The sequence below is a fragment of the Paroedura picta genome, chromosome 1 (genome assembly GCF_049243985.1).
Source record: "Paroedura picta isolate Pp20150507F chromosome 1, Ppicta_v3.0, whole genome shotgun sequence".
In the NCBI taxonomy this organism is placed as follows: Eukaryota; Metazoa; Chordata; class Lepidosauria; order Squamata; family Gekkonidae; genus Paroedura; species Paroedura picta.
The window spans coordinates 124,320,271-124,339,040 of record NC_135369.1 but is presented as its reverse complement, the minus strand read 5'-3'; the positions used below and the strand labels follow the sequence as shown (position 1 = coordinate 124,339,040).

The 18,770-nt window shown below is 43.2% G+C and overlaps 1 protein-coding gene across 4 annotated transcripts in view; it reads right to left on the bottom strand.

The window, feature by feature from the left end:
- The window catches only part of SCML4 (Scm polycomb group protein like 4), a 125,174-nt gene that overhangs the window by 26,821 nt on the left and 79,583 nt on the right, over positions 1–18,770 (bottom strand). For 2 of the 4 annotated variants that reach the window (XM_077302706.1, XM_077302696.1), the window contains exons 3-6: positions 17,859–18,020; positions 16,245–16,374; positions 13,141–13,341; positions 10,193–10,384 (exon numbers count right to left, since the gene is read on the bottom strand). In XM_077302706.1, coding sequence (XP_077158821.1) covers positions 10,193–10,384; positions 13,141–13,341; positions 16,245–16,374; positions 17,859–18,020 — 685 coding nt within the window. The remainder of the gene's footprint in view (positions 1–10,192; positions 10,385–13,140; positions 13,342–16,244; positions 16,375–17,858; positions 18,021–18,770) is intronic. The other 2 variants (XM_077302723.1, XM_077302714.1) reach the window with 1 other exon arrangement.

Below are 18,770 nucleotides of genomic sequence, written 5' to 3'. Positions count from 1 at the left end.
TGCCTCCATAGAGAGGGAGGCATCAAAGATCACACCCAGGTTCCTGGCAGAGTGGGCCACTGATCTCTGCACTCCATCCAAATTGGGTAGGCATGCTTCCTTGTTTGGGGCCTTCCTGCCCAGCCACAGGACCTCCGTCATTGAAGGGTTGAGCTTCAGATGACTTTGCTTGAGCCACTCTGATACTGCTTCCAGGCAGCTGGCTAATGCTTCTGGGGGAGAGTCAGGGTGGCCATCCATCAGGAGGAAGAGCTGGGTGTCATCAGCATATTGGCAGCAACCCAGTCCAAACCTTTACACTAGTTGAGCAAGAGGGCGCATAAAGATATTGATCAGAATTAAAGAGAGAACAGTCCCTTGAGGGACTCCACATGCCTGTTGGTAACAGCTTGATGTGCTCTCTCCTAATGCTACCCTCTGTGATCCTGGAGAAAGGAGATCAGCCACTGAAGGGCAGTTCCTCTGATCCCAACATAGGCAAGGTGGTGAGCTAAATGCTCATGATCGACCATGCTGAAAGCAGCAGAGAGGTCTAATATTACAACCCACTCCAGTCCACCTGGTGACAGAGGTCATCTGTTAGAGAAACTAGTGCAGTCTCTACCCCATGGTGGGATGGGTCTAGGACCGAAGCTTCTTCCAAGGATGTTGATAGTTGGTCCGCAACAACATTTTCAATCATCTTCCCCAGAAACGCTAAGTGCAAGACGGGGCAGTAGTTGGAAGGCTGTTGCGAGTCGAACCACTGTTTCTTTTAACCTGCCTGGGAATTCTCCTGTTGAGAGGGAGAAGCTGATTATCTCCTAGAGAGGGGCCACTATTCTTCTATCTGTTGTTTTAAGCAGCCATGCTGGACAATGGGTCTAAGGAGCAAGTAGTTGGCTTCGCTGCCTTTAGCATCTTGTCCATTTCGGTCAGCATGAGTTGTCTGAAGTTACTCAGTGTACACTCCAAAGACAGCCAAGGGGCCTCTAGTTTACTTTCTGTCTCTAAAGTTGGGGGGAAGTCATGGGAGAGTGTCAAGATTTTATCTGCAAAGTGACTTGCAAATGCCTCACAGCTGATGCCCAATTGGTTATTATTTTGGTGCCTTTCCTATAGGGCAGTAAGAGATCGAACTATCCTAAATAATTGCGCTGGGTGTGAATTAGCAGACTTAATTTCAGTCAAATAAAATTTGCATTTTATTCATTTCACCATCATCTCGTAGGCTCTTAACTGCATTATATAAGGTGTCCTCGCAGCTTCGTAACAAGTCTTCCTCCAGCCTCGCTCTAGACATCTCAGTTCCCATTTATTCTCGTGGAGTGCCTTGATGTACCAAGAGACCTGCTTGAGACAAGGGTGGAGAGGATACTGGGGGGCTATCTTATCAATGGTGGCCAGCATTCCACAATTCCACAGGGCCTGCAAAAGGGAGCTCTTCCACCAGGCATTTGCTTGAGGCCAACTGACCCATAACATCTACAGGCCCCCCTCCACCCAGACTGAGAGGTTGAACCTACCAAGGGAGTGTCAAAGTTATTGTTGTTGAAATACTGTTCTACTTGGTATGTTATTGTTATATTGATATTGATAGTGTTCTGTGTAAATGTTACAAAATGTTTTATGTAAACTGCCCAGAGCCGTAGGGAAGGGCGGTATAAAAATCTATATAAAAGTATATAAAAGTAAATGAAATAAAATAAGTAGCTGACCAGACCATTCAGAGAAGTGTTGGGAGGCATTGGGCCCCGCAGTGCATTCAGGAATCCAATCAGATCCATAAAGCTCTATGGATGAGCTAAAATCTGCTTGGTGCCCAACTGAGGATGGGGTGGCAGCCTTAACCAAGCCTTCAGGGCATAGTGGTCTGACCATTGCGTGGGCTCTGCCTAAACCAGATCCACATTCAAACCCTTGCCAAAAATGAGGTCCAGGTTAGGACCAACAACAAATGGGTAGGACCAACAACAAATTGCGAGTGCCCTAGTGTCACTATGGCTGACACCAGGTCCAGCCCATTTCTAGAGGGTGGCAGCTAGGCATGGATGTTAAAGTCACTCAGAACGAAGTGTCTGCGGAACTGTAGTGTCCAGGCTGCTACCCCCACTAGCATGGCTGGCAGGACATCTGGAGGTGAATTAGGTGCATGGTACACCAACCAGGTGGCCACACTTTCAGTTGAGTCCCACCCAAGGCCTACACATTCTGTTCTGAGAATGAATATGAATGTATCCTATAGACCAGGGGTAGTCAAACTGCGGCCCTCCATATGTCCATGGATTGCAATTCCTATGAGCCCCTGCCAGCATTGGCTGGGAATTGTAGTCCGTGGACATCTGGAGGGCTGCAGTTTGACTACCCCTGCTATAGACAATAAGCAAAGGGGATATCTATCAAGATGAAGATAGTATTTTAAAGACAGGATTTTAAAGGGAGGATTCTGGTGTCATCGGGCCACAGCACCCCATTAAAAAATGGCCCTAAATATTAATATGCAAATATAGTGTTGTAATGATAGTATAAGTAGGTTCTCTGAATTCCCAGCTTTCATATTTTAAAAAATATAAGCCTTTATTCCCATCCCTCACAAAGACAGATCACTATATCTATGTATCAATACCTTAAATCCATTTTTTTTAAACAAATCAAAATCAAAACTACTCATCTGGGTGGGGGGAGTGGGAGTAGTTTAACAATGATAACAATCCCACCCCTACATCTCCCAAAGGACAGGCTGGATAAGTAAGGTGGGGAGGGGGGGCTGCCTCCTGTCCATCTCCCCATATCTCCCCAGTGGCAGGGTGGTTGGCAAAGGCTGCTGAATCACCCTAGCCACTCTGAGGAGAAGGAGGGTAGGGCAAAGAGTACTCCGATGGTCAGTTGCAGGGACATGGGGAGATGTTGTGAACCCAGGTCCTGTTAGTGAGGACTCCTCGGAGGAAAAGCCTTGCCAGAAGATCCCAGTTTAACCAGGGCCTCAGCTGGATGAGAGCTTAGTCCAGTGAGATGTTCAACAGGCAGACAACTCTGATCAGAAGGAGGGACTGGAGCTGCAGATAAACCAGGGCTTAGATTACAAAGTTGTTGCAGGAGCTCCTCATTCTTCTCTCCAGCCTCCAGCTGCAGCTCCTTGCCAGCCCACCAGAGCCAATTAAGCAATGTTAGCTATGTGCTGGAAGAGAGCTCCATTCTAAAAGACACTGCCCCATGTTAGCAAGACAGTTGCTGACTGTGGGAGAATGCAAGTCATCACAGAGTGTAGACTGAGAGGCGGCTGACAGTCTATATTAACTTGAGGCTGGGAGGCCTGGGTTGTGGACCCGCTCCTTCTGCTGGACTGAGTTAAAAAATTCATTGCATTCTGTCGGTCCCTTGACATTCTGTTTTTGAAATACTGAGGGCCACTCTGCACAACCACCTATGTACCCAAATGTAAGTGCTATCATAAAGTGCTGCAATTAATAGATCTTGATAACGCACACAGCCGTTCCTACCGGGGGAAAAAGGCTCTCCCACTAGCGCTGTTTTCATTACCCACAAGTTTCCAGTCTCACCGGATTCACAACAAAGGAGGAGATATTTTTCTGCACTTCTTCCCGCGCCCGGCTGTCAATCAAACAGAACAGCCAATAAAATGTTGTGTTCGTGCTCCCGAAAAGCCCCTTTCCCTTTAAAAACTGTTTTTTAAAAATCTGAAAACACCAATAGCAATGAATATTTGTTCATTCGATGTCTCAGAAAGACCTTTTTGCTGGCGTAGGAGCTGGTGCTTAATCATTTACACGCTCTTCAAGTAAAAAAAATCCCCCCCCGGGTGCAATTTCTGGCCAAAATTACAAGCAGTGTCAAACAGGGGACTGTATTGTGTTCGGAAACTTTATAGCCAATTGCAGACAGGGGCTTTGTTTTACTGTGAAGCACTTCTGAATTGCTTGTGGAGGGACTTCAGCTGAAGAAGCCTTGCTTATTTGTTGCTTTTGCCGGTTTGAGGGGGGGGAATGGTGATCGCATCTCTGGAAGCTCGGAGGTGAGAGCTAGGGATGGACATTCTTTCTACTGGTATACTGAGAACACACATGTCTTTTTCAGATGTGTTGCACATTGTTCTCAGGAGTGAAACGGGTTTTTTTTAGGAGGAATCTACTTTTGACGATTCCCCGAAAAGCACTACATTGAAGCACTTTTTGTAGGAGTGTTGTAGGAGTGTTGCGGATTGTGTACGATGTCGTGCATAATGTTAAAAAAATAGCGTTACACAACAGTTAAACTTCAGCTACATTAATGCGGAATGGCCCTGATTCTCTCTGTCTTCCTGTGTCAGTTCATTTGTGTTTCTTTCCAGCAGAGCACGGAAACCTGAGACCAACACAGGAGGCAAGGGAAGCAGCTGGCTTCCCTCCCTTGCCTGGGAAAGATAGAGGGTGGGAAGAGGCTGAGGATGGGGTAACTTACCAGCAGCAGGGATTTCAGAGAGTCCAGCACCTCTTCCACCCAGCAAGCACGAGGAAGACAGATAAGCCCCAGATCTGCCTGGTCCAGCTCTAATTGGGAGAGAGCTCTTTCCCTATTGGTGGCACATCCTCAGGGTGGGGGGCAATCTGGTTGGGAGTGAGTTGTCTGATTGGGCCTCATTGGGACAGTGCTCTCTCCCTATCTGCATGCAATTTGAACTGATTTGCCCTCATTGAGACAGTGCTCTCTCCCTATTGGCAGCACTCAAGTTATCAACTTGAGCTTTATTATGTTTAGTGATAGTGATGATTAATGTGTTTCACAAGTATCCAATATATTTAAAGACTGAAAATCCCCCTCCCCCCGGTCCAAAATATGTGACAATGGTAAGCAGTATTAGGAGCAAAATGGTACAGCAGAATTAGGATAAAAATAAAAAAGCAGGCCGAAGTGGCCATAAAGTTAATCCATATATGATGTATTAGAGAGAAATCAAAATGAATCCAATGTGCCATCTGATCAAAGACTGAGTCAACAGGATAATTTCATATCCTCCCTACTGTTATCCTGTAATTCTGAAAATCTGGTTCTCACCATTATTCTCACAATGAATGTATGGAATTTTCTCTCTTTCTCTTGCTCTCTCTTGTAATATCTCTCCCTCTCACCCTTTCCCTTGCTACCATAAGCTGTTCTTGCTTTAGCCCCATTTCCCCATATTCCTGTCCCTCGTGCTTTCACTTGCTACACTCTATTCATTTAGAGTCCTGCTCAAGTGATTCTGCCCCTTCGGCTAGCATCCTACACCCCCCTCCCTTTTTTGGCTCCTGGGCATTTTCTACCCCCAGCTCATTCAGAAATGCCTCTACTCTCCATGTGATGCCTTTGTATTTTTATTCTTTAACTAGATTCTTAGCCGGCTTTTGAATCTGAGAATTGTGAAATATATGTATTTTGTATAACTAAACATTTAATTTCATAGCATATATGCTACTGAGTAAATGTGACCTCCAACACATGGATTTTGGAAGCAGGCACATGAGGTGAAGGGAATAGGCCAGGCTGGTTTGATTCTCATCTCCACTATGTTTTTTATCTGACATGTGCACAGAGCAATGTAACTACAAGACTGTGGTTCCTCAGACTGAACATATAATCCTTCAGAATTTTCTACAACCTACACAGGAAAACAGTCCAATCTTGTGTTTCTGTTCTTCTTAAATTTAATCCTACCATATGCAATATTTCACTGTATTGTTTGCCCTAATTAAATACCTCATTGACTATTTCTATATCTAGATTCTTCCTTCTCTCCCTCCTTCTCATCCTCCCAGTCTCCTTTCCACACTGTTCAATTATTTAATTCTGAAATCACCCCATGACCCCATACGTGTACCTTGTTAAGTGCTATAATATGTTTCCTTATAATGGGATGACCACTAGTGACCTATTTTCAGCACCATGATCTCATGATCTTCACCTATCTTGTCTTATGTTTTATCTGTGTCATGGTCCAATAATTGTCTTATCTGTTTCTGAGGCACTGATTATAGTAGCCAACCAATCCTAAAACCTTATTCTAAAGACTACCTAAACAATTAATGTCTGCTTTTATTTTATATGTGATTCTGGGATTGATATACTGTATCTCATCTGATCAGAATTCTGAGACAAACTTGTTGAAGGAGGTGACCTGACCACTCACCCACATCAGGAGACTTCAGTCACAACTCATCACTGCTGTTAACAGGACTGGTGTTTTTAAAAAGAAAGGATTTTTCAATTGCTTTCCAGGAAGCCATTTCCTTTATCTTGGAACCCATTTGCTGGGGATGGAAAGGCTGGCTCTAGTTATCCTGAGACTTTTTGCACTTTTCGCAGCATCAAGAGAAGAAGCCATTGTTTTACTTCCCTGCAAACAACATCTGGGTTTTATTAAAAGGAGGAAGAAGAACATTCCCTCCACAAGGAAGACAGACAAGGTACTCAAATGATTCAGTCAAGTGTAATGTGGATTATTTCAGCACGTTAACCCTCAGATAAACGTTCGGCATCCTTCTGATCTTTCATGCATTACAAAATCAAGATGTTTTATCTTCATGTGAAAAATACAAAACAGGCCCAAGAGTAGGGTTTTTGTTATTCTTTCATTTTATGTTTCTAGCAAACAAAATGCTGCTCTTATCTGGATTCCCCAGTAGTTCAAATATCCATCATATCTTAGAGAATGGCAACTAAGCATGAAGATCCCTGTGTAGCTTCTGTCTTAGATTGTAATATGTCTGGTTCCTTTTACTTTTATCTGAGCTCTACAATCCATCCCACAAATTGGTTTTTTGGACAAATCTTGACACACAACTCATACATTAATGTTGTGGATGTGAGCTGTTTTGGAGTGGTCAGTTTCAATACCACCCCAGTAATTTCTGCAAAGAGGGGCCTCTTCAGTCAATGGACCAATATAATTTCTTTTCACATGTATATGAAAAGTGTGCAAGAAAGGAATGACACTATGCCAGCTTTGTTCATTCTAGGTTGCAAATTCAGTTTATACATTTCCCTGCTTATGCATTTTCTGTGTACTTGCTGCCCCCCCTCATGTTGTCCCCACTGGGGGCTCAAAAGCAGTGCATAACATTCTCCAATTTTTATTTAATACTCACAACATACTATATGGTTGGTTAGGCTAAGAGAGTGACTAACCCAAGATAACCCAGGGAACATTACAGAGGATTAAACCTTGGGATCCAACTACTAAAAGGTAAAGGTATCCCTTGTGCAAGCACCAGGTCATACCTGACCCTTGGGGTGACGCCCTCCAGCGTTTTCATGGCAGACTCAATACGGGGTGGTTTGCCAGTGCCTTCCCCAGTCATTACCGTTTTACCCCCCAGCAAGCTGGGTACTCATTTTACCAACCTTGGAAGGATGGAAGGCTGAGTCAACCTTGAGCCGGCTGCTGGGATCGAACTGTCAGCCTCATGGGCAGAGCTTCAAACAGCATGACTGCTGCTTTACCACACAAGAGGCTCTAATCATAGAATCATAAAATCATAGAGTTGGAAGGGGCCATACAGGCCATCTAGTACAACCCCCTGCTCAACGCAGGATCAGCCCAAAGCATCCTAAAGCATCCAAAAGAAGTGTGTATCCAACCTTTGCTTGAAGACTGCTCATCCAACTACTACATCCTGCTTTACTTTAATGTAACCACTACTTCATGCTACATGTAATTCCATGAGGTCTCCAGTTGAGGTTGGGTCAGTTAAGATCAAATGGGCCCCCCTCAGGCTACGCTAATCCAACAGGCTAAGCTAACCCATCCCTTTGTGGACAGTTGTGTGGAGGCTGGAGGATTTTGGTTTTTACCATTTTGTGTTGGTGATTTCAAGGTTTTAAAGGGGATTTTATGAGGTTTTATGGGGTGTTATTATGTGATCCGCCTTGAGTCCAAGGAGGAAGGTGGAATAAATAAATAATAAATAATGTTGGCAACACATCTCCTTATAGAGTCACACGCAACTAATATGGTGCTTTCTCTTCATATGTTCACATCCATTCATGTAAATAAGTGAACTGTCCTTTCAATCATGCCATTGTGGAGAGTTGCTTGTTTTGTTGAGGTCAGAGGGCCAGTCCTATTTGCAGGCCCAGCAATCTGCAGCTTGGACAGATGCAATACGGCTACAGTCCAGTCCAGTGTGTCTCAATTCAATACTCTACATGAATTCATACATTTCATGTGAAAACACTCAGAGCCAGAAAACAGTCAGAGCCAGCACATGTCTGAAGAAGTGTATAAGCACATGAAAGCTTATACTCTGAATAAAACTCTTAGTTTTACAGGTACCACTGGACTCAAACATGACCAGGTGTTCACCCAAAGGCCAGTCCAATTTAAAACCTGCTAAGCAATATCCTAGTATAACTCTTTCTCAGCAGCTCTAGATGGCTGTCATGAATGGAAGGCAGTGCAGTAAATAAATGTCAGTTTCTGCTTGTGCAAAGGAGATGTTTACAAATGACATATTATGCTAATATAACATCCCCTTCCTTGAATCACTGTCAGCAAGTGTCTGAATAGGGGCGTACGGATGGCAGTGCCATAACCCTACTTCTGACTACAGCTGTCAAAAAAAGGAAAAGAAAAAAACCATGTAGACAATCATTGTACTCCATCTCATTTCAAACACTGCAGACTGACCTCTTCCCTACAAACCTCTTTAGAACAGGCAAATAGTTTTCTATTAAATTTTGTCGCGGTTGAGTGGATTGCATGGATCTCCCATTCCCCTTTTAAAACTGACCTTAATATTTTATTTATTGTTTAAGGGATAATGTTCATGGGAGAGGAATATATGAGGCAATAAATGGCTTGTGCAGGTAATTAAATGCTGAACCAAAGCTGAGACTACTGATAACCATAAAAACCATTTATTTTGAGTATACTCCAGCCATGTATTTGCTCCTGCTTTACGAGAGAAGACAAGAGCAAGCCTGCTTTGGGATTAAATAAGAGTGAAAACAGAACACTGGATGTTTATTACATTTGAGTGACTGAACTTGTGTTGGCTTGGTCCCTTTAGAATATCAATTAGAAGTCAGGCTACAGACATGCATGGCTATTTTTGCCCAGCCATTCTACAGGATTTATTATAAAATCCTTGATGGGTTTAAATTTCTCTGCTGGAAGATGGAGGCAAAGTTGCATGAAAGTATGCAAAATGTTTTAGAGTCAGGCGGTCAAATGAAACCTGCAATGCATTTCTATTGCCAGTAAATTACAAAGAAGTAAGTTGAGTGACTGACCTAAGATCCCATAAAGGAGGAAACCAACAAGGACTAGCAGGGGTGGACTGAAAAGCCAAAGTAGTCTTAGGAGCCCTCCCACCACCATTATCACCTTTTTGTGACAGAAGCCAAGGTTTAAGAGTGTCAAAATTATTGTGGTTGCTTAGCCACCTTTAACAATAGTCAGCATCTATTATTCCACGAAGGTTTTTCTACAGACATCTGTCTTGTCTGTTTATGGTTCCAAATATATAGATTTAAGTATCTATAGATGAAGCCATGATGAGAACTAGATATATGAATGAAGAAATCACAAAGGCAGGTGGAGGGAGGCCCCCAGTTGTTCTTCCATTGTCCTGGCTTCATTCATAGGCCTGGTAGAAAAGTGCCATTTTATAGGCCTTCTGTCAGGGCCCAGATCTCTGCAGGCAACTTGTTCCATCAGACATTAGTAGCTTCAGCTGGTGTGGATGGAAAAGCCTCTAGCAAGCTACATTCATGATCTGAGCCTCCATGGATAGGGAGGCATCAAAGATCACCCCAATGGCTACCTTCTGTCCCCAACCTTGAAGGAAGGAGACCAGCCATTGTAAAGCAGAACCCCGTATCCCCATGTCAGCAAGATGGTGAGCTAATAGCTCATGGTCTACCATGTCAAATGCTGCTGTGAGATCTCTGGTCCAGTTGCCTCTGGTGATCATCCATGAGAGCAACCAAAGCTATTTGCACCTCATGGCTGGGTTGGAAGCCAGACTGGAATAGATCCAAGACTGATGCTTCCTCTAGGAATGCTTGCAGTTGGTCCACAGCTGCTTGCTCAACCATGTTGTTATTCCAGCATAAGCTTTTGTTAGCTTACTTCAGATGCAATGATACGCAACGGCATTTTGTATGAAAGATTGTCATGAAAGGGAAGTTGAATTTTAGATATTTCTTCATATGTGTATTCACTGTCAAAACCTACCTGACTCCATTTGTCCATTTTCATATTCTTCTGGGTTTTCTGAAGTATTGTATTGCTGGAAACGCTGATTGCTGAAAAGATTGTCACACAATAAGCTTCGGCAAAGCTTTTTGAGGAATCGCAAAACATAGCCAATACTGTTCACTACTGGCAGGCTCAGGAGGTGTTGTTTCCCATCAAATGAAGCAGAAACTGAGGGAGGAATTGAGGAGAACTAGTCATTCAATATAAGCAAAATAATTGCCATGTGTAAAATAGAGTAAGACAGCCTTTCACAGACTGTTTGCTGGCCTTGCTTTAGTCACAAAGTTTGAACAAATGACAAGACTCTTGGCCATTCACTAAAATAAGAAATGAAGGATGAAAATGGTACAGAGAACTATTGATTTTTACTGCTCTAAAGATTTCTAAGATAGAGGCGAGTCTGAATTTCTCTTTCACAGCTATAGAGTCTCGATAACCTCCAGATTCATATAAAAACTTATCTGTCTGTATTGAGCTACGTCAATCCAACCCATTGTTCAATTAAAAAAAAAAAACAATCTCTGGTTTGGCACTTTGGAGCACAGAACTTGGAGCCTTGAGGCTTTTTTGCTTTATGGACAGTGACCAAGCACCGTATGCTGAACGTAAGAAACTGAACAACGAATTCATCACCACTAATTCCTGCCTGAAATAAAGAAAAATGTCATGACAGATTAGAGAAAGTCCTCTAGAGTAACTGTGTGTATTGATCTATAATAAATATCACATAAGGTGGGCTCAGGTACAAATGGAAGCTAACGTCGACTTATCCTCCAGTGTAGACATGGCCTATGAAATCTGCGGTTGCAGAGTTTCATGTTGTTAGTTTACTGTGATCCAAATTAAAAAACCCCTGCCCCTAACTTTTTTGTTAGGTGTGCTAACGTCTTCTGCCCAGGATTTGCACCAGTGGTCCTATGATTTGTCTGCTGGAATAGCCAAATAATAATAAATGTATTTAACTTTGGTACTTCAGATTATACAGATTATATATTAAAAAGTCATCACAACACATTTGGTTTCTGAGTCCATGCAGTAACAGTGCATCCCAAGCAAAATTACATCCTTCTAAGACCACAGAAGTCAATGAGTTTAGAAGGCTATTGCTTCATTTTGGATTACACTGTCAATCACTTTAGCAGTTTTGGGCTACAGGCAGAATAGACACTTTCAAAGCCATATTGTGCAATAGGAAAGAATACTTCCTTGTCAAGTCAAGGAAGTGCCCTGGGCTTAAGAAAAACCCAGAAAGAAAACAGTGTCTACCTCATGTTTGAGAACTGGTCTCATACCTGGAATTTGCCCCAGTTGTCCTAGTAATGTGAATCCTAGCTGAATGCCTGAATCCATTTTCAAAGACAAAAGAAAAAACACAAAAAACAACAGTGCTCTCTCTTAAAAACTGAGAGATCAGAATAAATATTGATGATGTACATGTTCAAGAACGCATTCTGCATTTCAAGGGTGAAGCCCAACTTCCTCCTTAGGGTTGCCAAGTTGCCAGATCTGGCTTGGGAGATTCCTGGAAAAGTGGGGGTGAAGCCTAGGAACAGCAGGGTTCGGGGAAGGACCTCAGTAGGGTATGATGTCATAAACTTCACACTGGAAAGTTACAATTTTCTCCAGGGGACTAAGCTCTGTGGTCTGAAGATCAGCTGTAGTTCTGGGAAATCTCAAGGCCCCAACTAGATATTGGCAGCCCTAATTCCTGTATCAGTTTTCCAGAGAGATAGGAAGCCTATAAATTTCATCATCATGTAATATCCACCATGAATTGTTTTTCAATTCAAGGATGTATCCCGGCATGAACCTACAATATTTTCAAGGGGAAAGCTCCAAAATCCAGGGCTACGGGATATTTCCTGTGAAGACTGTACCACTGGAAATAAACTTTGTATGCATGCTTAGAAAAACACTCTCTTTCACATCTGAAGAACATCTTAATCCCTTCACTCGCTTACAAAGGAGAGAAAAGTGCAGAAGAGATTATATGACAACAACCTAAGAGCAGCCTCTACAATCCTGCAGCACACACTTTGACTGATTTTTGATATGGGAACATCTACAGGTGTGATCCCTGAAATGGCCACAGAGATGGTGTCCATGGCCCTGCCCCAGGCAGTGTGTGCAACTGCAAGCAGCGGCAGCAGGAATGGCTGGGAACGGCTGCAGTGGCAAGAACAGCTATGGCGGTGGGAAGGGCTGCGGCCGTGGTGAGAACGGCCACAGCAGCAGGTCAGTGGTCGTGGTGGCAGCAGCGACAACAGAAGCAGTGTTGTTGGTGGTGTCTACACAGAGTTAGCGGATGCAGGAGCAGCGGCTGTGGGTGCACCTGGCCATAGAAGACAGCTGGCGGAGGAAGCGGCCTGGGTGAGAGGCATGGAGACAAGAATGGTGTGTAACGCCAGGGAATGGGGAGAATGGCTCTGCACAGGCAAGCCAAGCAGAAGGCTCTGCACAGACAAAGCCACTCTGCTTCCTGGTCCCAGCTCCGGCCCAGCCTGGCTTGGCTGGCAGTGAGCCAGCAGCTCCCCTGATCCCTTCCAGGTTTTCCTGGGGTGTGGGGAGGGCCAGAGCATCCCGCAGACTGGGTGGAGTCATGGGTCTGGCCTGCCACAAACCCCAGCCCAGCCTAGCCCACCACCTTGGGCCACCACCTGGGAAACCCGGGACAGGGAGCGGGACACCTCTCCCAGGTGTGCTGGCAGTGGTGGGAGCGCAGTAATAAGATTGTGGCAGATTATGTGGTCCCACATAATCTGTGACAATCTGATTCTTGCACATTAAAAAACAATCAGGGATAACTGGCTGAAAAGTTAGCTTAAGATATGGAGGGCTTTGTTAACAGTTGTGTATTTTAATAACTAAATATTAAAATTTTAATAACTGTATTTTAATAACTAAATATTTTTTCACCGTCTTACCTGAAACCATTTCACCTCCATAGCCTTGCTTGACGAGTGAGAAGACTGTTTTTTGCTGGTGTGCACAGTCAATGCATGCTTGTACTGCCTGCTGTAGCACCATGGAAGGCCGTTCAGGTCCAAAGTGATCTGGAAGCTGCTGTACTTTTTTTCTTTCAAGATATGGCCCCACATTAGCTTGCTTGTTGACATAAATGCAAACTGCAGAGAGAAAATCCTACTGTAATTACTGCAGGAGCTACCAAAAAGTTATCACAATCTCATCCTTGTTTTGTCTTCGTGTGCATTGGGGAGCATCCAGACCAGTAGTTTTTCATACAACTCTACCTCTTATGCATGTAGAATGTTCAATCTACAAGTTTGGTCTTTTTTGACAGCTATTGTCTTAAAAGCATATAAACCTTGCCAGGACCTGTCACTACAAAAGTAACTACAAAACAAAAGGACATTTGTACATTTAAAAGTTGCAGGGTTGATGGCTGCCATCCATCTGGGAATAAAAAACAGTTCTCTTTCTCTGCTGGTCAGCACCAAGAATCAAGTCTGCTGTCTACCAAGCCCCCTCTGGGTGCTGTTCCTTTATGTAAAAAATCTTTAATGAAATTGGCTTTCATAGAGGGAGGGACGAAGTGTTGAAACACACTATATCCTCTGTTCACACTGGAATTCCCATTTTTCCATTGGAAACAACTGCATTTTGAGGAGATGTACTTCATATAACATCCACAGGAAGCTAAATTTTACAGATATGGTCTTTTCTGCCAAACTGTAAAATCTATATTTTAAGACTTTGACCCTGAATCATAATTGCTATCTGAGTTTATAATAAAATTGGCAGAGAAATTTTAAAGAAACTGGATAATCTGTACAAATGGCCTGCATTCAGGGAAGAAAGTGAAAATAAAATGAACGTCATCTTTAGCTATCAGATGGAAATGGGTAAGATTTGATTTCACAACATATGACCAAAAGACCTCAACATACAAAATGGCAGTTCCTAAGGCTGAAGCAAAATTTGTTTCAGTGTAAATTTTAAAGTCTACATCCCTAGGAAAGGAAAGCTTTTAATACATATAATGGTGGTGGCAGATTTGTCTGAATTCCAGAAATGCATGGGGGAGAGGAAGACTTATTCGTGCTTCTATAGCAGTGGAATTTGTATACGCTTGCAGAAATCCTCTCATTAGAAAGCCAAATGTTGTTGTTAGGTGCGAAGTCGTGTCCGACCCATCGTGACCCCATGGACAATGATCCTCCAGGCCTTCCTGTCCTCTACCATTCCCCGGAGTCCATTTAAGTTTGCACCTACTGCTTCAGTGACTCCATCCAGCCACCTCATTCTCTGTCATCCCTTTCTTCTTTTGCCCTCGATCGCTCCCAGCATTAGGCTCTTCTCCAGGGAGTCCTTCCTTCTCATGAGGTGGCCAAAGTATTTGAGTTTCATCTACAGGATCTGGCCTTCTAAGGAGCAGTCAGGGCTGATCTCCTCTAGGACTGACCGGTTTGTTCGCCTTGCAGTCCATGGGATTCGCAAGAGTCTTCTCCAGCACCAGAGTTCAAAAGCCTCAATTCTTTGACGCTCGGCCAAATGCTTTCCCTCAAAAATACCTTTCTTAACGGGTAGCCTTTGGGTAAACATACTACCATACGTCCACATAACTAAGGATCAAACTGCAATTTTCAGGTTGGAAAGAGGGGGCAGGAGGGATTCCAGCAGTTACCAGAAATGTATTTATGTTTGCTGATTGTAAAGCTATATTGACTATTTTGTATAGAAAGTGAAGAACAAAACAAAGAGCTTTAACAGGCCATTAAAATGCAGGGGAAATCTGGTAGGAACCTCTGGGTCTTGGCACTAAGCCATTTTTTGGATTACATATTCACAAACAAATTTTGTCTGTATATATCAAGCTGTCTTATACTGTGCTTCAGCAGATGCTGCTGCTGGGGCTAAAATGACAGTCATAGTCTAAAATGACAGCCATAGTCCTATGGGCTTTTACATGAATCAGTAAAATGGTTTGTGGAGTGATTCAGCCTCAGCTGTAATGGGAAAGTTCCATGTAAACGTTTTGTATACCAGCACTTTGTCCTTCAAATAAGATAACAGAGATTCTAGGTTCTCTGGCAAGTGTGTGCATGTGTGTGTACGTGCTTATTATAGACGTGGTATAAGTCTGTCTAAAGTAAGATGCATGATTATTGCTGGCTGCAAGCCCGCTAGAGTTGTCATCTTTCAGATTGTATAGAATTACACTGTGACAGAAATCAGATAGGTGACAAAAGGAATTATAACAGAGCGAAGGACAGGGATGATGGCTGTGTAGTGTTGGAGATAATATACAGTTAGTATCACCATAATGAAAATCTAGTGCTTGAAGTGTTAACAGCCACTCAGGCTGAACAATAAAAAGACCCAAAGCAATCTATTCTGGGTAAATAGGACTATAATGGCAATAATACTTAGCATTACATAGCACTTTAGGCCATCAAAAGGCCATACAAACAAACCGGCAAAACCATTACAAGCACAAACAAGGGGCATGAACTATATTACAGCGATCTGATGACAGATTTATTAATACAAAGGAGAGCACAGGCAACTCTTTCTGCTGATTGTGCTAGGCTGCTTAATTCAAAACTGCTGTGGCCTCTGTGTATGTACAGTTGATTTTCTACCATGGACAGCCCTGGTTTCTAAATGAAACTGAAAAAGTTTTTTTTATAAGCCAAAGAAAAATTATGTCTTAATTTGAAATGGCTACTAGGAAACTCTGATTTTATTTATCTAATGTGAGTAGTTATTGACACAGATATCTCTGAAGCATATAGCTCCAACCAGGTGCATGCTGGATTAAAAAAAAAACTAATGTGGTTCTTGCACCTATAAAGCATATTTCCTCCCTTGTTAGTGTAACAGCGGTTGGTGGACAGGTGGAGGCACCTGTAGTTGCTCTGACAAAATTTGGAGCAGTTGCCAGGATTTATGAACAAAACTGGTCCCGAGACAGCCATGTAAGAATGCACATACTTAATAATAAAAAAAGAAAATTTAGAAAGTATTGCATTAGCCAACTTTTTTTCAAAAGACTGAGTTTACATACCTGCGAGGGCTTGTGGGGCTGCTGAATTGGGGATTGTGGCAGCATCCTGTGGGATTGAACTAATATCTGGTTCTGGTGTGCTTCTTGGTGGGGAGATTGCTAAAGGAGTCATTAGAACACGAGATTTCAGCTGCAAGACAGAACCAATTTGTGCAATGAAAACCCATACAGGACCAGTTCTAGGGCACTGCATCTCTGAACTCTTAACTCCCACATTTTATCAAATTAAAATATCACATTATTTCCAGACACATTAATGTTTCCAAGAAAAATGAAATATGGAAAAAGGAAATTGTTTTCAATATACATTCACATTTTATGCTGGGAAATCCAAAATATTATGCAATTCACAGTGGAGTTGCTTATCCCTTTGCATAATACTATCAAGCTACTGTGTTGTATTAAGAACTATCTTCAGATGTAGGAAAAAAGATACGAACAGCATGAAATATAATTCTTTAAACCAGTGGTCCCCAGCCTTCTTATCACCGGGGACCAGTCAACGCTTGACAATTTTACTGATGCCCGGGGCGGGGGGGAGTAGTCTTTTGCCGAGGGATGTCACCGACTGAGCCCCTGCTCCACTTGCTTTCCCACCGGCGCCCCTGACTTCCCGCCGTCTGCTGGGGGACGCTGCCAGCAGCAGCTGCGCAGTGCCACACCAAGTGGGAGCTCCAGCCATGGCGGCCGCCAGAGAGCACTAAAGGTGAGCTGGCGGCAGAGTGGTAGGCAGCCCCCGGGGTAGCAGCCGGGGAGGAAGACGAGGAGGAGCTGTGGCCTGGTACCGACTGATCCACGGACCGGTCCTGGGTGTAAACTGCACGGAGCTTTTATTCCAACCCCAGATCCATTCAGTCCCTGCCCTCTACACAGAATGCGATTTCTGTTTGGATTTTGGACGATTTAAATTTTCCTTCTGCAGCAAGAAGGATTGATCTGGAGTGACCCTACCTTTATTGTGCAATATCTCAGACTGCTGTTAATCCTGAATAAAGAAAGCTCTGTGGTAGAGAACCTCTGATAGGCTACACCTGGTCATGTGACACGCTAGCCTTAAAGGAGAAGCCCCTAACTTCTCCCAACTTCTGTCGGTCCTGGATTTTTCCTCCCTCCTCTGTCTTTTTCGATCCTCTCCCCCTCCCCTCCAAGAAAAGAAAGAGGCTCCCTGCTTGGCTTCTCCCCCCCCCCCCTTCAAGAAAAGAAAGAAAGAGGCTTCAAGAAAAGACAGAGCCCCCCCCTTCTGAACCTCCCTAACCACGTGCAGAAGACTTTCCTGTTTCAATGGGGAGAAGGGAGGAGAGGAAGACCCGAGTTCAAAGCGATCTGAATTCAACAGGATTGACAATGGAATAAACAAAGTAAGTGCAGACAAAAAGGGTTCTTTAGTTATATTCAAAGTAAGAAAAAAGAATAGGGGCATGTTAGGACCATTGCAGGGGCAAGAAAGTGATATTGTAACTGGTGATGAAGAGAGGGCTGAACTGCTGAATTCCTACTTCTCCTCAGTCTTCTCTTGTTAGGGGAATCATGTTCAATGTGCCAAAATCATTTTACACGATGAGGGATGGGAGTTGAGGACTAGGATCAATATAGAGGTAGTCCATAAACACCTACTTTCTTTAAATGAAACCAAACCTCTGGCCCATATGACTTGCATCCAAGGATACTAAAAGAACTTGCAGATGTAATTTCTGAGCCTCTGTTCATTATTTTTGACAATTCTTGGAAAACAAATGAAGTGCCAGATGATTGGAGGCGGGCAAATGTTGTCCCCATCTACAAGAAAGGGAAAAAGGGATTCAGGTAATTATCAACACGTCAGCTTGACATCTGTAGCTGGCAACATTTTGGAACAAGTAATTAAACAATGGGGCCTTAAACAGCTGGAACTGAGAGCTGTGATTTCTAAGCATGGGTTTCGCAAGAACAAGTCATGTCAGACCAGACTTATCTCTTTTTTCAAGAAAGTGACTACCTATATTCAAGAAGCGGAAAAAGGAAGAACATGGTAACTACTGACCGGTCAGCTTGACATCTATAGCTGGCAGAATTTTAGAACAAATCATCAAATAGTTGGTCCTTGAGCAGTGAGAGTGGATGGCTGTACTTACTAAGATATATTGTGATGCCATTTCTTGCAATAACCTGGAAGCAGTGTCATTGCATTGTAATGTTCTAGTTCTATGGTCACTGTTATAGAAATCTGAGGGATTCCTAGAGCATTGCAGTGTGGCTACAATATCACTTCTAGGTTTTTGTTGGAAGTGATATTTCAATACACGCAATGCCGTTTTAAACGGGTTCTATCCTTGAAGTTTCTCACTAGTTGCTGGAGCTGGGCTGACAACCCTACCACCACAAAAGGGTCTTGCCAGAGACTTTCCTTTTTAAAGTGAATGTGGGGAATTCAGAGAACCTGATGCATAGATCATTGTATTGTTATAACAATATAATGCTATGCAAGTACCAGTTTTTAAAAACAAAGTGGAAAGGGTTTGGTGGATTGGGTTGCCAGATCCAGGCTCA